This window comes from Diceros bicornis, chromosome 12, assembly GCF_020826845.1.
Source record: "Diceros bicornis minor isolate mBicDic1 chromosome 12, mDicBic1.mat.cur, whole genome shotgun sequence".
NCBI lineage: Eukaryota > Metazoa > Chordata > Mammalia > Perissodactyla > Rhinocerotidae > Diceros > Diceros bicornis.
This window is the reverse complement of record NC_080751.1, coordinates 10,302,457-10,323,663: the sequence shown is the minus strand read 5'-3', so window position 1 is coordinate 10,323,663 and position 21,207 is coordinate 10,302,457. Positions and strand designations below refer to the sequence as shown.

At 39.6% G+C, this 21,207-nt stretch overlaps 1 protein-coding gene across 2 annotated transcripts; it reads right to left on the bottom strand.

Annotated features, from left to right (window-relative positions):
* Positions 1-18,642: 18,642 nt before the first annotated feature.
* Positions 18,643-20,862, bottom strand: LOC131411652 (regenerating islet-derived protein 3-gamma-like). 2 transcript variants are annotated; one of them, XM_058550644.1, is made up of 5 exons: positions 20,787-20,862; positions 20,095-20,213; positions 19,757-19,894; positions 18,996-19,122; positions 18,643-18,710 (listed from the first exon to the last, which is right to left on the bottom strand). In XM_058550644.1, the coding sequence occupies exons 1-5, from the start codon at positions 20,860-20,862 to the stop codon at positions 18,643-18,645; spliced, it is 528 nt and encodes a 175-aa protein (XP_058406627.1). The 2 variants fall into 2 exon arrangements, with proteins under 2 accessions (XP_058406627.1, XP_058406628.1); XM_058550645.1 differs by lacking the exon at positions 19,757-19,894.
* Between the last annotated feature and the right edge of the window lie 345 nt (positions 20,863-21,207).

Below are 21,207 nucleotides of genomic sequence, written 5' to 3'. Positions count from 1 at the left end.
CTCCACCTCCAAACCTCCTACCATCAAGCCACATTTGTCGATTCTTCCTAAGCAGTTTTTAAAGTGCACCTCTGGGAGGTCATTGCACACCAGCTGCATAGATCTTTTATGTGTATATTTGGCACTTGGATTTATTTATGGATTACTTCCTCATGTCTAAAGCAGAATTCCCCAAAATCTCATTCCTGGGATGCTCACTTCATGAGCTACTCATTTGTTTAATTTTATTGCATGTAAATACTTCGGAAATACTCCTTCCATGGCTAAGTTCAGGAAACACCAAGTTTTGCAAATTTGAGCAGGTTTCTCCACTGCTGGACTTTTCCAAGTCTTTGTGTGCAAATGTATGAAAACAAAAGAAAGTAATAGGGTTTGCAGCTCATCGAGTGTTTGGTCACAGGTGTTTATGTTTCTCTATTTGGGAGAAATATCTATTAATAGATCACCAGTTTAATTCAGTTCTAATAATAGTGTAAAGCACTGTTTTTCACAGCATGGGGTACAACTTACTGGTGTTTGAAATCATTAAATCAATTTGATGGGAAATAACTAACACATTTTTCCTAAATGAAAGGAGAATAGAATAGAAAATGTCACAGTATATTGCACAAAGAGGGTAAATATTGTTTTGTGAAACTTTTATTTTAGTTGTATATTTATATGTGAACAGTATTGGGATATAAAATATGTTTCTTATTGTAAGTAGCAGTCAGAATTTTGAATGCCTCTAGTCTAAAGCATAGGCTTTTAGGTAACTGTAGGAGGATCAAACAAACTACCACTAGAGGGAGAGTTGGTGCAGCACAGAGTACATTTCTGGAGAAATTAGATGCATGAGCTGGCTGCTTCTAAAAACAGAGAGGGTTAGAAAAAAAAAATTAGAAAAAAAAAAAGGTTAATCTATTCCTACATCTTCTAAAACTAAATGTCTGCTACAGTGGCACATCCCAGGGAACAGGAGGAGCAAAATTGCAAATGAAAATGCACAGTGTGTAAATAATAGAGGGGTCAGAATTAGGTAGTTCAGTTGTGTCTTTAACCAACTAGAGAGCCAGGAGTATGAGGTGAAGAATGCTATACACAGGAGTAAGTCAGAGAGACCTAGGACTCGAGGGTTCCTTATGCCTTCAGAAACTATGAATAACTAGAGTCATTTGTCCATTTTTTTTTTCTTGGCTACTCAGAATGAGAATGCTTCCTATGTGTTAAGAGACACCCCTCTGGGTGTGGCTTATGGTGAGAGGCAGGCTTACAACTCCCACTACAGGAACAAAAGTGGCAGATATCCCCCATCTCACAGTTCTCTGGATGCCCCAGCCAGGTAGTGGAAGAAGGAGAAAGAAGCAATCAGAGATCATCCACAATGGTAATGGAGCAATGGGGTCCTGCAGCAGTGGCAGTGAGGGGTCAATGGTTGTGGCTCACACAGAGCTTCATAGTCAAGCTGCTCTAACTACCTGATATTGCCTGTATTTTTAGCTGTCAAACTTTCCTCATTCCTTCTTGTCCAAACCTGGTGCTCAAGCCTCCCAACGCATCTTTGATCTAATGAAGAGCCTTTATATTTTCTTTAGATTTTACAACTTAAGGTATATTTGAGGTGCAATAAACTGTACATATTTAAAGTATACAAATTAATGTCTTGACATATGTATACACCCATGAAACCGTCAAAATAATTGATATAATAAATATATCCATCACCACTAAAGGTTTCCTCCCCCATTCCCACCTGCTATTCTCAACTTCTCCAATCTCCCCAATCCAAGGCAACCACTGATCTGTTTTCTGACACTATAGATAAGTTTAATTTGCATTTTCTAGAATTTTATATAAATGGAATAATACATTGTATACTTTTCCCTCTGGTTTCTTATACTCAACACAATTATTTTGAGATTCATTCATATTATTGCAAGTATTGATACTTCATTTATTTTCATTGTTGAGTAATATTCTATTGTGTAGATATAGCACAATTTGTCTACTCTATTGATAGACATTTGGGTGGTTTTCAGTTTTTGTCTATTATGAATAAAGCTGCTGTGAATATTAATGTACAAGTTTATGTAGAGACAAATGCTTTCACTTATCTTGGGTAAACATCTAGGAGTAGAATATCTGCATTGCACACTAGGAATATATTTCACTTTTTAAAAATTGCCACAAGTTTTCTGAAGAGATTGTATCATTTATATCAACACCAGCAGTGTATGAGAGTGTCAGTTTTGCACTCTTGGTATGGTCAGTCTTTCTAATGTCAGTCACTCTAATGGGTGTGTAGTGTCATCTCATTGTTATTCCAATCTGCTTCTCTCTAATAATGAATGATGTTGAGAAGTTTTTCATGTGTTAATTTGCCATCTATATGTCTTTTTCCGTGAAATGTCTGTTTAAATCTTTTGCCCACTTTACACTGGGTTGTTCGTCTTATTATTATCCAGTTGTAAGACTGCTTTACATATTCTAGATAAAATTCTTTTGTTGGGAATATGTTTTGGAAATATTTTCTCCCAGTTTATGACTTGCCTTTTCATATTCTTAACAGTGTCTCATGAAGAATAAAAGCTTTTAATTTTTACTATGTCCAACTTATCTTTTCGTGTGTAGTTTGTAAATATTTTTAAGAAAATCATTGCTTAACTCAAGGTCACAAGATTAGTTCCTATATTTTCTTTTTCAAGTATTATAATTTCACATTTTATATTTATATATACAATACTTTTTGAGTTAATTTTTGAATAAGACATGAGTATAGGTCAAGGTTATTTTATTTTGCATATGGACATCAACTTGTTTCAGCACTATTTCTTAAAATAGCCTCTCTTGAATAGCCTTTTTAGCTGTTTTTTCCCTAGCTTTATTGAGATAAAATTGATAAATAAAAATTGTATACATTGAAGATGTACAAAGTGCTATTTTGATAAAATAAGAAGGAACTTAAGACAGAAGGCAGATGAAACCAAATGAATCTACCTCTTTTATAATAAATCACGTAGATATTGAAGAGAGGGGGGAAAATGAGCTGATTTAAGTAACTTTGGAAAACAATATTTTGATTATATACTTGTAAAGGAAAAAAAAGACAAAAAAGAATTCTACACACTGTACTCTAGTAGGTAAGTTTGTTTCTCACAAGGATATAGCATAGCAATCTGAAACTACATTATATGTGTACTACTGCTACGGCACAAAGGGCATGATCTGCTTGCCGCAAGACAAAAGCCAATTGTCAAGAGGCAAGATAGTGGCAGAGAAAGGGCATTTTGTTACAGCTTGCTAGCAAGAGGGAAGATGGCCTACTAATGGCCAAAAGAACCATCTTAAGGGAGCACAAAATCTTACAGCAGTTATGTAGGCTGGTGGGATATAGGGGAGGGGGTTAGGAATGTTGACCCTCGGGTGATACAGACTGGGAGTCACCACATCAGATCTTTCAATTTCCATTGATAATGGCTATCAGCATAGACTCTCTGTTCAGAGGTCATCACATTCCTAAGGAACTCAAAAGAACAAAGTGATCATCTTATCATAACTAGGAGGTACACGCACAATCAGGGGTCATAAAATCTACAGACCAGTTAGATCTCCTGGAGGGTGCATATCCAGCTAGGTTAGTTAGTCAGAGGTCATTCAAAGTTACAATAGGGTTTCTTTTTTACAACATGGCTTCCCTTATGTCAACCTTGTCTTCAGCCGGCATCACTAGAGTTAGATAAATAACTAAATGTATTGTAGGTAATGAAAGCCAGGTTAGTCTCTGTGGGAGAAAGTAGTTACAAATAAGAAAAGAAGGAATTCTAGAAAGAACCTTGTGGTTCTGGATTGTAGTTTGAGTGTGTGCTCACTAAAAAAAAAATACATACACACACACATATTATCATATATTTCTCTTTTGAATAGTATTAATATGGTAAATTATATTGATTTTTTCTGAGTGATAGAACAACCTGTATTTCTGAGATAAACACTCCTTGGTCGTGGTGTTTTATTCTTTAACATATAGCTTTATTCAATTAGCTAAAACGTTGCTAAGAAGTTTTATATCTGTGTTCATGAGGAGTACCACTGTTTAGTTTTCCTTTTTTTTTTTTTTTTTTTTTTTTTTGTGAGGAGATCAGCCCTGAGCTAACATCCGCCAATCCTCCTCTTTTTTTCCTGAGGAAGACGGCCCTGGGCTAACATCCGTGCCCATCCTCCTCCACTTTATATGGGACGCCTCCACAGCATGGCTTACCAAGCAGTGCGTCGGTGCGCGCCCGGGATCCGAACCAGCGAACCCCAGGCCGCCGCAGCGGAGCGCGCGCACTTAACCGCTTGCGCCACCGGGCCGGCCCCTAGTTTTCCTTTTTAAAATGTATTTTTTCTGGTTTTCAAATCAGGATAACGCTGGCCCTATAAAATGGGCTGGGAAATGTTCTTTCCTCTTCTATTTTCTGGAAGAATTTACATGGAATTAATATTGATTCTTCCTAATTATTTGGTGGAATTCACCAGTGAAGTAATTTGAACCTGAAGTTTTCTTTGCGGGAAGGCTTGAATGAGCGTTTTAGTTTGTGTCTTTCAAGGAACTTGTCCATTTTATCTAACTTGCCATATGTCTTGATGTAACGTTGTCCGTAATATTTCCCACTAGCATTTTAACGTCAGTGGGATTTGTTCCTGCTCCCATTCTTGGTATTAGTAATTTAGATCTTTCTCTTATTTTCTTCAGTTGGGCTAGAAATTTTTCAATTTTATTGACCTTCATAAAGAGCTATCTTTGGGTTTCACTGCTTTTCCTCTATTATTATTTTTCTGTTTTCAGCTAAGGTCAGAAAACATACTTTGTATGATTCAAACACTCTTAAACTTATTGAGATTTGTTTTATGGTTAAGAATATGATTGATATTGGTGCATGTCTGTGTGCACTTGAATGTGTATTCCTCTCTTGATGAGTGGAGTATTTTATAAAGATCTTTTAAGACACATTTCTTTCAGAATGTTGATTGTTGATTTTTGTTCTTATCTGGATTATTCCCTTTCTTCTCCTTGTATCGGGTTTAGTTTAGTTTCCCAGGTAACAAATTAGATAATTGATTTGAAAACTCTTTTCTTCTCTAAGATAGTTATTTAATGCTTTAAATCCCTCTCTGAGCACTGTTAAACATATATCCCAGAAAAATAAAAGCTTATTTTCACATAGAAACTTTTAAGGCAAATTTCATAGCAGCTTATTTTGTAGTAAAACAGAACTGGAAACTACCTAAATGTCCTTCAATAGGTGAATGGTTGAACAAACTATGGTACATCCATACCATGGAATATGACTCAGCAATAAAAAGGAACAAAGGACTGATGAACACAATAATTTGGAAAACATCTAGGAAATTATGCAAATGAAAAATCCAATATCAAAAGGATACATACTACTTGATTCCATTTATAAAATGTTCATGAAATAACCTAATTATAGAGATATAGATCAGATTAGTGATAACAAAGGTTTAGGGATGAGGGAGAAGGTGTAGGTGAGGCTGTAATGGAATAACAAGGGAGAGTCTTGATGCTTCATTAAGTATCTTGATTGTAGTGAAGTTTACAAAAAAGTCAAGCTTCTACCACATCATTTATGTTCCTCCCCTTGAGAAAGCTGCAGTGTCATTTTAGCTTTAATTTTTCAGAAGAGGAAGCTAAGAAAACCCTTGCTTATAGCTCTGACTCTAGTAAAGCTTTGAGCTGGATGGAAAATTCCTGGAGGCCCAGGTGACCCCACCTGGGAAACATGCAGGCATCTCCTAAGAATTCCCAGGATGACACAAGGAAAAGAAACTGTAAAAATTTGGTTCCAAAGTGGCAAGAGGGATGAGAGCTTGAGTCTTACCGAACTGGGCAATGTCACCTCATTTGGTAGTCACATATTGGTGAGCTCCTGACAGGCTAGGAACATAGACAAGGAGCCCCTACCTCAGAAATTTTCACTTCAGCATCAGGCTCTATTCTTACTACTGGGAATCCTTGGTTTGTTCTCTGTCTCTGTCTGGATTTGGCCTCCAGATTTCTCTAAGTCTTTGCTGCCCACTCCACTTTGAGCCTCTGGCTTCCACTGCTTTTCCTACCAGATCTTAACAAGGTGTGTTCCTCATTCTGGAAAGTGTTGGATTCATTTGGTCCCGGAAACTTCTTTGGCTCATTTCCCTACTTCATTCTCATAACAGAGCTCAAAGCAGAACCTGCATCTACCTTTTCTTTGTATCTTTCCACTATGTCTATTTGCAGGATAGCAAGAGGCAGATTGGTAGAGGGAGGGGGTGATGGGGCATGGGCAGGAGAGTCTGGGCACGACATATGGTGCTGAGTTGCTGATTACAAGCAAAATTCACTCAGAGAAGATGTAAGATTTCACTGAAGAACATAATAGCTTACCATTAAAACAACAAGAAGTGAGAAAGCATATGCTTGTGAGTTACAAAAACTGCTAATTAAACAAAATATGCCCATGCTAGCAGCTTACTAAATGTGGTATGTCACCACTTCGATTCCTGGCATCCTCAACACCCCTCCACCCCCATCTGCCAACGTAATCTGAGCTCTGCAGATCATATATTCCATCTGTTTTTCCATCCCAGCAGTGCCAGCCCTCCCTTGGGAAAAATTCATGAATGCTCACCAAGAAAGAGAAGTGAAAGATCTTTTCACGAGATCCTAGCCACTCTCTGGATCTTGGTATGAAGTGAGAACAGCTGGTAGCCAACTATTGCCAGCTTCAAGCTGACAGCTCCCGACACCATTGGGCTCCAAATAAGCTGTCCTCTGGCAGGGAAGAAGCAATAATTGGAAGTTTCAAATTCAACACAGGCTGTTTATTCTCTCCCAGATCTAAATTCAACCACATCCAACTGCCAGGTTTCTAAGATGTATGGAAACCTACAGATTCTCTCAGGTAGAAAACTGGTTCCCCTACTGAACAAAAGTCATCGAGTGCTTTGCTCCTTCATATTTTTATAAAGTTTTCAGTTTTTCATGACATTCTTCTTTTCTCTTTCCTTCACTCTTCTCCTCCTCCTACTAAAACCTTCAATTTAAACTTCCTCTCTTGGAATAAGAGTAAAAACACTTTATCTCTGGCAAAAGGAGCACAGGTATGAGGGAGCAGGCCTGGAAGGAATTGGGGAGTGGGTCAGGGTTAGGAAAAGCTTCTTAAGGAAAATTCCAGTATCCAGAGGATTCAAAGCACAGAAATCCAGAGGTAGTACTGTAACCCATCTTTTCAGAAAATAGCAACACCCAAAGATAAACTTTTACTGTGGTCACCAAGTGACCCTCCAGTAGATCCCTCCCTTCAGATGTTCTTTTGTTACCACACAAAGGGCACCATCTGCTCGCCGAGAGACAAAAGCCAATCATCAAGAGGCAAGATGGTGGAAAAGAAAGGGCAGTTTATTACAGTTTGCTAGCAAGGGGGAAGATGGCCGACTAATGTCTCAAAGAACCATCTTAAGGGGGCGCAAAATCTTACAGCAGTTGTATAGGCCAGTGGGTTATAGGGGAGGGAGTTAGGAAAGTTGACCCTGGGGTGTTACAAACTGGGAGTTACCACACCACATCTTTCAGTTTTCATTGATGATGGCTATCAACATAGACTTCTTGTTCACGGATCATCACATTCCCAAGGAACTCAAAAGAACAAAGTCATCATCTTATCACAGCTGGGAGGTACATGCACAAGCAGGAGTCGTAAAATCTACAGAGCAGTTAGATCTCCTGAAGAGTGCATATCCAGCTGGGTTAGTTAGTCAGAGGTCTTTCAAAGTTAAAATAAGGTTTCTTTTCTACAGGATGGCTTCCCTTATGTCAACCTTGTCTTGAGTCTGTATCACTTTCAGAAACTATTTTCGATTCACTCTCAAGGGAGAAAAATCTGGGATCTTGAAACTTTTTCTTTCAGAAGGTCCCATAATTTTATATGAACATTGGCCCAGCTCCTGCCCCAAATTCTGCCTTTCAGGACCAGAGTGTGTTAAATCACAAGAGAGGTAAAGTCTTATAACTACTGGTAATTTGTCTCTTTCCCCATCTCCTCATCCTCTTCCCCCCTCCCCAGTGTGTGAATACATTTCTTGCATTCACATTACTAAAGGAAGCCACTCAAGTAATTATGCACAAAAAAGGATCTGAAGGCTTCTCCTATTGACAGAGAACAACTGCATAATTTTTAAGTTCTGCCTCAATAGACATCCCATTACAATGGATGCTCTTATCTTCAGAACTGATTGCCTCACAGATTGCTTAGGCTTTGAACACATGGGACCCATAATTTATGAAAAGGGACCCATTTGAGTATTACTTCAGAATGGACACTGCTCTTATCCAAATAATAATAATCAACATTTATTAAGTGTTGCCCAAGTGCCAGGCATTTTATACAGTTTCTACATATATTAACTTATTTAATTGTCAAACCAACCCTAGGAAGCAATAGGACAATAGCAATAGCAATTGTTACTATCCCAATATTATACATATCATGCAGGAAGGGGATCCACAGAGTATCTGGAGGGAGCATGGCCCTGCCAACACCTTGATTTTGTCCCATTGATACTAATGTCAGAGTTCTGGCCTCCAGAACCATAAGAGAATAAATTTCTCTTGTTTTAAGCCACCAAGTTTGTGGAAATTTGTTACAGCTGTCACAGGATACTAATATAATATATGACAAGCTGAATAGAATCACCGAAGATCCTCAGTATGTGTCAGTTCTTTCTAGAGTGTTGGACAGAGTATAGGAAATTAAGAAAACCTAAGGGCTCCAGGTACAAAATTCACCATCTGCTTAGTTTACCACTTCAGGTTTCTCTCTGCTGAAACAGCATACATTTTGCATCCAAAATGCTTGAGGCATGGGCACATGGAATTTCTGCACCAATGAACTTATCCATTCTTCTACAAAGACCATTTCACAGATGGGAAGAGACTACTGTGGAGGAATCACAGATATCATTCTGGAAGATGGCAACACATGTTTGAAAAGTGTGAGAAAAAGTGGCTCTCAAGCTGGTGGCTGAATTTGCAGGAGGATCTTTATAAACCTTTACCACCAACAGCATTCCTCCGTATAAATGACACCCATCTTGGATTGTTTACTCACAAAGTGGGTGAATCTTGGTAAGATAGAGTCTGTTGGGGATTAGTTGCTTATGATTCAGTCCATTAGTATGGCACAGTACGTAGCTCCCTAGACCCAGATGATGCTAACATTTCATTCAAAGGTCTCTTCCTCCTTAATCTCCTCCACTTCTTCCAAAAGCAAATTGGTAGATTTTCTTCTACTCCTGTAAATATGGAGTCCTTTCTTCCGTGTTAAGCATGGGTAGGTGTGGGGAGAGGTTGGCTGAATCCAAATGACTAAGCACAATTTCTGATGGTTTTAGGTGGTTCCTCCATTCCTTTCCAGGCTCAGTAACCTCTCAAGACCTACTTCAGAAGGCGAGAGCTAGTAGTAAACATGTCCACTAAGTTTGAGCATAAGTAGCTAGCATGACACAGATGTTCTCAAAGTATCCAAGCAGGTGGGAACTGTAGGGAGCTGATGCGTAAGGAAGCTCAAGGTGGCTGGATATGAGGCTGGGTTTCTAGGTTCATTGAAGTTGAAGCTGTTGGAGTGAAGTTAGCTGTTTCTGAGACGGTATGGTGAAATTGAATACTTATAAGAATCACCAAGGAATATCCATTTGGAATCTAGAAAACACAAGCCAATACAGAATGAAAATTTAGGAAGAAAAATCTAAACTAAATGTCCATAGAAAAAGTAGTGGGTATATGGAGGTAAATGGATAAATGAAATATAATGGAATACTAAACAAAAGTTCAATCAAATAAGTTAAATCTTAGCATAATGTCACATATCAAAAAAAGCCAGTTTCAGGAAGTCACAAACAACTTGATAAAATTTATATATGCTTTTAAAGGACATAGATTAATGCTATATATCACTTATTGATTAATTCACATGTATTTTAAAAAATAAACACCAGGAGCTGGCCCGGTGGCATAGAGGTTAAGTTTGGTGCACTCTGCTTCAGTGGCCTGGGTTCGCAAGTTTGGATCCCAGGGGCGGACCTACACACTACTCATCAAGCCATGCTGTGATGGCATCCCATATACAAAATAGAGGAAGATGGGCACAGATGTTAGCTCAGGGTTACTCTTCCTCACCAAAAAAATAAATTAATTAAAAAATAAAATAAAATAAACAAAACCCCAAATGGAAGAATATACAGAAAAATGTGGTATTTGCCTGGAGAATTTACGATGAGTTTTTTCTTTTTATAAAGACTAAAGATTTTAAACAATGACAAATGTTAACACTTTTATTCTGACTGGTAGGTTCATAAGTGTTTGTTTAGTTTGTCCAGTTTATTTCTGCATTTCCTAAAAATAGCTACACTTTCTTAAAAGCTTATGACCAGGGAAAGATATCTTATTTTTTTAAATAAATAAGATATTCAGTTATATTCTTCAGAGTTACAAAGGATGCAGGTGGGAGGTGTCCAATATACTTGGTACCAGGATAGATTTCTCATGCTAAAAAGGCACAAGAAATTAATTAAAAAAAAATTAAAACAAAAAGTACTTGTAGCATTTTTTTTAATATGAGAGTTTTCATTACTTCAAGAAGACTTCAAATAAGCAATGACTTTCCAAGTATAAAAGATCTAATACTTTAAAATGCATAATAAAGTACATTGTAGCTCACATGATATAGAAAGGAAACTGCTGCAAGATAAAAGAGGAAGATTTAAAACAAATAACAATTGACACAGTTCTCTCATCAATGTCTTTATTGTCCTCAATAGCTGCATACATATTGAGATAGTTAACCTTATTGCATTATTATATGTCACTGGCCAAATTCCACATGCGAGGTAATAAAATCGAGGACTTTTGCTGTGTCCAGAGTGATGCCTTTTTCAGAGAAGCCTGATTTCCCATTCCTTCAGTATTTATCTCCTTGTCCTCAGGATCCTCAAAGTTCTGTCCTCTGACCTCATTTTACAAGGTTCACACTACCTTCTAAGCATCTCCCTGATGGGATTCTACTGGCCTGCCCTCAGATCCTTCCACCTGGTAGAATTTTCTGTTGGTTCTTTTCAACATTGGTATTTTCCTTATTTTTCTAATTAAAGAATACAACAAAGTCAGACCAAAGAATTCTGTTTCATAATATTTTCCTTAAGCATGGCCTGATATACATATATGAAGATATATCAGAAGATAGGTTAAGAGCGGTCATTAAGATTTTAGAAACTTAGGGTCCTTGATTCTCGGAGAAGGCAATTATGACTTACAAGAGGGATTCCAACCTAAGCCCCAAATATTTCATCCCATGGAAAGCTATGTAACAAACTCCTATTCTCATTCAGGTTACTTGAAAAATTCACTTCCTTGCTGTTGTAGGACTGAGATCCTTCCTTGTTTCCTTGCTGACTGTCAGCTTAGATGTCATTCTCAGCTGCATTCCTTGGCATGATGCCACCAATGGCACAATGATTCTTTTTGGTGCTTAAGTTTCCTGACTTCTCGTTATGCTGTCAATTAGAGAAAATTCTCTGCTTAAATGGCTCACATGATTAGATTGGGCCCAGAAATCTCCCATTTTATTGACTCAAAGTCAACTGATTAGTGACCTTAATTGCATCTTCAAGAATTCCTTTTGCCATATGACATAACATAATTTGGGGATTGGTATCTCATCATATGTGCAGGCTCTGCCCACACTCAAAGGGAGAATATTATACAAGATCATTGGGGTCATTAGGGGTCATTAGAATTCTGCATAGTATAGAATTTTCTGCCATTCATGCTTCCCTGAGATGGACCTCATTCAAACTTGCATAATGGGAACAATTCTCTTGTGTCTTATACGAAAGAACCAGAAGGACTTGAAACCTGAGCAATTTCCTCTGTGATTTTGCAAGTACTTGCCCTTGTGGCCATTCTCCCCGCTCCCCCAACCAATCCCCACTTGTACAGGACTTCAGCTCCTAACTATTTCCCTCCACTCCTTTAGAGAAAATTTATGACTGCAATTCTCAAGAACAATTAATTTACTCTTGACAGTAGCTAAACCTCAACCCACCTTCCCATCATAAAGCCCCGTAAAACATTCCACCCTCCTGCCCCAAGTCAGAATGGTCCTTGGGAGGCTTTTCAGGACAAGTGCTTTCAAATAAAGACTACAGGTGCTCTGCTTGATTTTCTTCCAGTTTTTGGTGCACTGTCTTGGACAGGAATGGACCCTCTACCTCAGCTCAGCCACTTCCAGAAATTCCTTGACATCATCACCTTAGAGTCTCAGAGACTGGCTGGCTGAGTAAGGCCCTTCCTGAGTAGCCTTCTACTCGCTTCTACTCTCTTTGCATTAAAGCATGGTCTAAGCCTTTATTCTCTCTCTTCTTTGCCCTTGCTATAAGCCTCTTGATTTGATTCATTTCACTACTCAGGGTCGTCAGGACAAGGGGGGATCATTATAGTGCTGAGGAGATCTGGGTGTTTTTTTCCTTATATGTTCTTATCATTTGAATATGAGCAACTGCCAGTCATTCAATGAACTTCAGAGTCACTGTCTGCCCTTTAACATGACAAAGATTATGGTGCCAATAGCACTAAATGTTTGAAGCTCCGGTAGGATTTTATCAAGGACAATTTAGAACTTCAGTGGCCATTCAGGGGAATTTGAGATACAAATAAGACAAGTTATTTCTGTGGTACATTATAATTAAAAGATTCAAAGATTCCAAATATTTAATGGTCAGCATTTTTTAAATTGCTATGAAGATAGCTTTAGAAATATAGAAAAACTCTCAAAAACAGGAAAATTCTAAAATTCCTTCCCTAAGTATTCCTGAGGCTAAGCAGACAATCTAACCCCCAAATTTAGATGGTGTTTTGGTTGATTTTCTTCCAGGACTCCCTAATCTATGACCCGTTAGAATTCCACAATATTTGATATTCGCAGATATTTTAGAAAAGCATTTGTCTAAGATTCAGTTTTCCTTTGGAGAGAGGTTCTTGGAAAGCTCAGCTGTCCCAAAGAGAAGAATGGTGGGACTATCCTTGGTACCATACAGGACTAGACACCGTGTCAGGGTGGGGTCTGTAGCTATAAAGGGGAGGGAAAGAGACAGTGTAGGACGTAGCTAAGCCTTGGAGGGAAGGGTGGGAGGGGAGGACTGCCAGAGGAACAGGCCAAGATAGCATGGCTGACGGTGTAGGTAAAAAAACGATAAGAAATCTACATTTTTTCTGAAAGGAAAATGTAATGGAAACAATAATAGAAATTAGGAGGTGAGACTCAAGACCTTTCAGTTAAGATTCTTCTAAGGTGTTGCAAGAGAAAAGTTATTTAAGTTCATGTCAAGAACTATGAAGTTTCTGAAATTTTGCCCTACTTGCAAGCTAAATGGGCCTTCCACGGTTTCATTTATACAGGCAGAAGGCAAAGGACTTGATTACTTGCAACAGCATGAACTTCAGCATATTTACTGTAGTTCCTCTTATCCCCAAATCTCATGTGGGCTGGGGGGGCCCACACAGATGCCGTCTCATGCAGTGGATTACATTGCAGGGGAGGAATATCCCCTATAATCATGCTGTAGGAGCTTAAGGAACCTGAATCTTTCTAATGGCAGTAAGCAAGCCTATATTTTACTTCACAGGGAGACATCTTTATTGTATTGGAGAGTAAGTGTGCCTGTCTTCATTCTGGATGGAGACATTATCTCTGCCTTCCAAAATTGTAAGCAAGCCCACCCTTTGCTTTGGAAGGAGATGCCACTTCTGTTTTCAAAGGCTTCTCACTACACAAACATCCTGGAAAACATAGTTCAAAACAAAGAGCAGTTGGTGCCTCTGCTTGAAGAAGTCCAGAAACATGAGCGCCACATGGAGAATTGTCTCTCAACTCTTCCGTGAACATTCCTTTCTTCCTCAATAAAATGAGAGGGCCTTTTCAACTTGTGATAGTCTATGATTTTTGGAAAAAGATGATTTGTATGAGTTTGAGGAAGGGTCTGTGGGAAGTTAGCAGCATAGAGATGCTGAGGATTTGACAATATTTTAAAAGATAGAATTGAAGAATGAATGCGAAAAAAGCATTATCCAACTAGAAAATTTTTACCATCCCTATGACAAATTCTGAGTAGCACCTAAGATATTAGAGGCATATCCTGTAGACAGCATCGCTGGTTAACATTTTCTTGATAGAACACCTCTTAATTTTTAACTAGCTGAATTTCACACAATGCCTGTATCCCTCAGTGCAATATTTTTCAGCCAATGTTTATATAGGAAAATTTTATATATGTATTCCCAAATCTTAATATAAATCCTTTAATTACAAGTGGGCTACATCTCAAGTTACATTCCAAACAAAACAGATCATAATCACACAAAGGGGACATAGGTCATAGACGTGACTGGTGCAAAGAGAGACATCTTTGGATCATGGCACCCCATACAAATAAAAAAAAAGTTTCTAACAAACGTATTAATTGTCTACCAATAAAGGAGTCAAAGTTTTAAAGAATTTTCCATTTTAATATGATAGTTTGCTACTTATACATAGATGTTTATGTGTTTTAGAGAATTGATTGGGGGTTGGGGTGGAGACGTATCATATTTTTTTTAATTTAAAATAATGAGATATAAGCTCACAGATAGAATTTTTACACTAAAGTCAGATTTTCAGGGAGTGTATGTAGTTGGATTCAGTTGGAAGAATTATCCTTTTTTTATCCTCCTCATCTGCCATCATTAGGTTCTACAAGGCATGTACTGGTCATTTTCATGAGTTTGGGAGAAAGGGCAAAATCGGGAGATGAGATGGGCTGTCAGTAGGAGGAATGGTCTGTCCACTCTTCCCTGCTTCTCTCTTCCATGAATCTCTCCCCAAATATCTTCATCATGCCCAGGCCTGATCTCCTGCATCCCCTTCTGGGCCACTTCATCACTTCCATTTTGCAATCTCTCCTGGAAGATATTTTCTTGCTCCCTCTGCCACTCAGGGACATGGGAATTGGGCACCTGGGAGCACCTAGAGAATGATAAAACTCCACCTTTCCCTGAAGGAAATTCAGTACTGACTGTGGGAAGGATGCCTTATGTTGGGCAGTCCCAGCCGATGCCTGGAAGAGCCTCTCCCCGTGCTGGAAATCTCTATGAGCCCACATCACCTGTGTCCCTTCTCAGTGTCCTGTGTTTGCTCTGCTCTCTTACGAGGCTTAAATATTGTTGTGCCCCTCCCTCAGGTCCTGTTAGGACAAATCTTCCCCATCTTCTCTGGCAAAACCACTCAAGCTAGACAGCGAGTGGGGGAATGCAAAAGGAGGTACTTCGTCGCCTCCAACTCCTCTTCCCCCCACACGTACATTTTATAATTTAACAAGTATTAAACATGTCAGTGTCATTTATAATAGTTATTACTCAATTTTGATAGCTGTACCCCAACTTATTATACTTATCTGGTTTGTTGAATGTTTATATTATTTTTAATTTTCATTATAGAAAACAGGAATAAATACTCTTTTCAATACATTATTTAAAATGCTTATGATCGTTTGCATGATGTTTCATTTTTCATTTTTCATTTTAAGAGAATCAAAAAGTACTTCTTTCTGGAAAAATGGCTAGCAACAAAGAACTGGTTATGAATTTCCCACGTTGTTAAGGAATCACTAAGCAGCCACTTGGTTTATAGAACCAAAATATGGAAACCAAGTGGCCTTGTTGGATTTCCAGGTAAATTAAGCATCATAGTGTTTAACACCTCTTTAGGAGAACAGTGATGTCCAGTATAAATCTGATTTAGAAAGAAAAGTTTTCAAAAGATTTAATGTCACATCACAAATTTTTCTGTCCTCCTAATTTTCTATCCTTTCATTGCTCTGAGGCGAGAGGAGTTTTTTGACGTTATCTTCACCAGATGACTTATTCACTTTTCCAAAATATATAGCATCACTAGCCTAGGTTTGAAAAGTCATGTCATCTAAACTTCAAGTATCAGTGGGGCTGGTTACTTTCAAAGGGAGGCTGAGAATAACATGCATATTTACATAATTATTTGGACAAAGGGAAACTACCAAGGAATATTCGCAATGTAAGTTGGCAAAGAGAACTGAAAAGGTACAACTAAGGGATAAGAAAAATTGGATGAGTGATATTTTATGACACCAGGTGTCAACAGCAAACTGACAATAAGAAAGTGGCTGATCCTTCACTTGACGTTTACCGAATTTGGGATGTCTTGCCTCTCTGGACATGCCTGTATTTTGATTATTTTGATGGTAGTAATATGGTAATTGTTGATTACTAAGCAAAAAAAAAAGAAGGCTTATATCATTTTTCATATCCATTAATCCCAATTGATTATGATGTTGTCTTACCTCCCTCCAATTCTCTGTCCGAATGTGTGTGTGGTGATATTGCTTGGGTACATACCCAGTTTCATTACTCTCTTTCCCACTTTCTCTACTAGCACCCAAGTGTTCCACTAAGAAAACCCATTCCTCGCAACCCCCTGAAGTAAATCTTCCTGAGGTTTGCTTGATAATGGTCACACTCCAGAGCTTGGACAGTTTATAACTCACGTGCTTCAACGAGGATAATATGTACTCTCTGCTCTAATAATGGTTCAAAGATGAGCAGTAATTCAGGCTTCAACCACTAGCCCATGACAGTCCCCTGGCTGCAGTGACTTGCTCAGGTTTGTCTAAAAAGAACGAAGCTCAGGATTTTTCTGTTATGAATTTGGGAAACAGTATATGTTCTCTCTTCTGATATTGATGAGGAATCAGTAGCCCCAGTTGCTGCTGGCAACTACCTTGAGCTGTAAAACGAAATCAGTAGAGGGATAAAGCATACAGATAAAAGAAAACTCAGACAAGAGAACCCCAGAGAAATGCCACTTGAGCCCTGATTGAACTGAACTCAAAACCTACCTTACTGTTAGATTTTTCAGTTATGTGATCCAAGAAATACATGTACTTTTTTTGAGCCAAATTACATAGGGATCTTTCTTACTCGCAACTATAAATGTCCTGTGTTCCACAATAGGGTGCTCCAACTGGAAGTACAGGATCTGGTCTCCACAGCTGGAGTGGCTCACCTGCCGTTAAAGGGAGAGCTAAACTAAAATAGGAATTGGCACGAGCACAATCGCTGTGAGCTTTTCTAACCCATTTTATTTCTTTCAGCAGGAAGAAAATCAAGACTTGTGGCATCATATAATCATAAATTCATTTAAACTGATGGAAAAGTGTTTCCACCAAAAATACGAAATGGGTTTTTATTCACCTTGGGAAGAGTCTACCTTGGGAAGAGTAAAAGAAACTTAAACATTAATGGAAAAAAATGACATTGCCCACTCAACTGCTCTGTTTATTTGAGGAGCAATACCCTTGCATGGCAATGTGGTAGTGTTCTTGGCCCATATGGATAATTGTCTTAATGGTCTCATATGACAACTTGTTTTCCAGATTAAGGACTGGCCAAGTACATTCTTTTTTCCACAATGGAAAACATGCGGTTAGGGAGGGGTGGTGATAAGGTGGAAAGCAGAACAGTGGCCTTGAAACATATAGATACGTGAAAAGTCTGGGTCTTTCCTTCATGTATCTGTATATTTTAAGCCCACTATTATTCAAAAAACCATTTTTTTCATTCAAAAAATATTGATAGAAATCCTGCCAGACATTGAAGTCATCCCAACTCCAACCTGACTGAGGCCACAATATTTTAAGGCCCAAGAACAGAGAACCTGCTGGGGTTCATCCTCACAGGGTGCCTTCTAAAGACAGGGCAATGCATAGTTCAATGGACCAATGCTCATACTCAGTTTGCTAGGTGACCACGGCATGGTAAGTATGGAAATTAAAAGATATTTGAAAATTTCATAGCTATTTGCTAGATTACTTTTATGTCTGTCAAAACTAATAATAAAAAAATTAGGTGTGCATTATGATTATCTGTTTTATCCATTTAATTTTTTTATTCATTTTTATTGTATTTTACAGATATTACTCCACAATAGATTGGAAATTTAAAAAAAATAAAAATTAAAATAAAAAAACACCAGTTCCTTCACCCTGATAAGTTTAGGAAGCATTGTTTTAAACACCATTAGAGACCATAAGTCTGAATGTGTCACATCACCTGGCCTTTGGGAATGTGTGGGCAGTAGAGGGGTGGGAGAGCAATGTCTTCATATGTAACCCAAATCCTACATGAGCAGGGCCAATAGACCTCATCACAAAAATACTGCTAGGAGGTAGATTTAGTCATTTGTGCAAGGATTGCGAGAAATTGGGCAGAGACAGGACCACCCAGTTCCCCTCCTCCACCCACTTCCTCCTTCTCAGGGTCTATCTATGAGACTGAAGCACAAGATAGGCAATTGCAGACTAAAATTTTTATTATTGCTCTTTGTACACTCAGGTTATGGAACAGAAGAACCTGAAATGAAGGTGGGGAGGAGGGTAGGTCAGAATGAGGTGGTCAGGTTTGGGGGTGTGGGGAGAATATTCCCCTTCTGGGAGAATCTTCATACTTGGTCCATGTCCATGATGAGCTGCATACCAAACGCAGGCTGCTGACTGCCACCTGACCTAGTCCTCAAACTTGCAGACATAGGGTAACTTCACATCACAGTTATAGTCTTTCCATTTCAGATATCCTAGAGATACAGAAAAGCTAGTGAATGGAGTTGGTGTGGTAGAGCTTGTGATTCTATGGAGAGGTCTCCCAGACTCTGGCCTAGGATCCAAAGCCTCCCCCTCCTCTTCACCAGCGTCCCAACTCTAAAGGAAGGAGCCTCAGAGATGAGAGATGAGAGGGGATGAGAGAACAGAAACCAACATTGCATTTCCCAGCTTAGGAGGATTCCCTCAAGATCAGGCCCAGAAATGGGAGATGAGGGGATGGAAAAGACTGGGCAGAAGGTAGCTCCTCTGTTTCTTACCTGTGCTTCGTGACAGACTCGCACAGTAGCCAGGGTTTGAGATGATGGCAGGATCTTTCTCCCAGGCAGAGTAATGCAGCACATCAGTGCTACTCCACTCCCATCCACCTGCATTGGGTTCATAGCCCTGTGGAGTAGAGGGTGGAGACATATTAGGTTGAATGGCCGTTAAAGTTCTTGCATGATTCCCTCAGCTGGATATCTGATCCCCTCCTCAGCATCATGGAATTTGGACTGTCCATCCAGGTGCTGCCACAGATCTCTTCTTTGGGAAACTCTCCCCAACTTCTTGCTCCTATTGGCAAATCCCAAAACTAATAATCACAAAGACCAGTGGAACCACTGAAAGTAATATGTTACTGTCTGAACAACAATTGGTGCATTTGTAACTAGCCTCTAAAACTAAAAGAAAATATCTGTTCTATAGGGGCAAAAATGGATCTTATCTTCATTTAGGATTTCCTCAGCACAGTATGCACAAACTCAGTGAAGCTCAGGGAACTAAAGTACAAGATCTCATGTGTGAATTGTGTAAAAAGCTCGACAAGAGGCAGATTAACTTCAGCTGGAGATTAGGATCCTCCACAAAACATAGCTCTTCAGCTGGCCTCAAGGCCCTCCTTGTCTCCCAAATATCTTGCAGGATCTCTGAACTCCAAGATTCTATATTGTGTTTGTTGCATAGGCAGAAGGGACAGGATTTGGGCCTGGATGGCCATAGCAACTTGAGAGGGAACAGAGAGGAGAAAATGTAATGGCACCTGCGTGGGGTCATGGAGCCCAATCCAGACATATGAGTAGGTGTTCACAGTGTTCTTAACCAGGGAAGCCACGAAGGATGCCTCAGCTCCACTCAGCACAGACACAAGGTGTCCCGAGGGCCGCTTCTGGCAGGCCATCTGTATGGAGGAGGGAGAGACTGAGGAGGAGCCTGAGACATCACTGGGGGAAGGGCATGGCAGAGGTAGGTAAAAAGGAGTGTGTTCGCAAAAGATGAGAGTGCTCATATTCACCCTCAAGAAACTCTGGAGAATGGAAACCACCCCCCACTCTGATGTAATTTCCCCTCTCACCCCTACCTGCAAATCCAACTACTCACATCTGCATCCATCCAGGATTTTGGTGTCATAAACAAGGCATAGCAGTGGAAGCCATAGGCGTTGGAGCCTTTGGGACAGCTGAGTCGTGGAGAAGGCAGTTTCTTCTGGGATTCTTCACCTGGGGTGGAAGGAAATAAAGGAGATGGATGGAGTTAAATGAAGAGTGGGGATTGGGGTGGGCAAGTGACCCTGAGGAATATCTATGAGGCCAGTGCTTGGGAAAGTGACACCAAACTCCTGACTACCTCTCACTGTTGCCAATACTTTCAGGATCCTTGATCTTGAACCAGCCCCATTAAATGAGAGACTATCTCTTTTCTTTTATCCTTCCCCTACATTCAAATTTCCAACATTCCCCCACTTTGGGCTGACTGTTTTTACATTGGAACCTCCATTGTACTTCCCCATATCCCATTACCGACCCATCACACTTTTCCTCTTCAACATAACAACATGAATTAGAGTCCATTGAGAAAATGAGAAATCATCTCACTCCAGTGCAAATGGACCACTGAGGGGTCTCCTGCCACTAGTTACCCCAAAGGAAGGAGTGATGATGGAGGAATTATAGGCAGGTCATTGTGTGGGGATGTACCTCGCCATGACTACATGTATCACACAGGAGCCTTCCTCATCTTCTTGGCCTTTAGGATTCACAGTGAACCCAGTGCTAGATGCAGAGAAATCTCACCTTGGACCTGAGATAGGAGCATCAGGCAGGAGAGCAGCATCCAGGACATGCTGGGGAGGGCCATGGGAGGCAGCATCTCGTCTGTAACTTGAGGAGACAACCAGAGATCATTAAAGGAAGTGTAGTCTGAGAGAGGGCATGCAGAGAGCCCTCTGTTCTGCCTCTTATCTTTTCCTGTGTCTAATCCCTTAGGAATAAGTTGATGTTGGTGACATCCATCCCCTTCTAGTTCTGGAAAGAATTGGAGAATCTGTACAGCCTACCACCCCTGAGATCTCCCGGGACTACCCTTTCTGCTCAATGTTCTCTGAGGACTGGAATCCTCCTGTGACCTTCCCCAAATGTGTGAGGTACAACTCTTGCCATGGATCTCATCTTCTCTCAGCTCCCACTTACCTGTCTTGCAGGGATCAGTGATGGT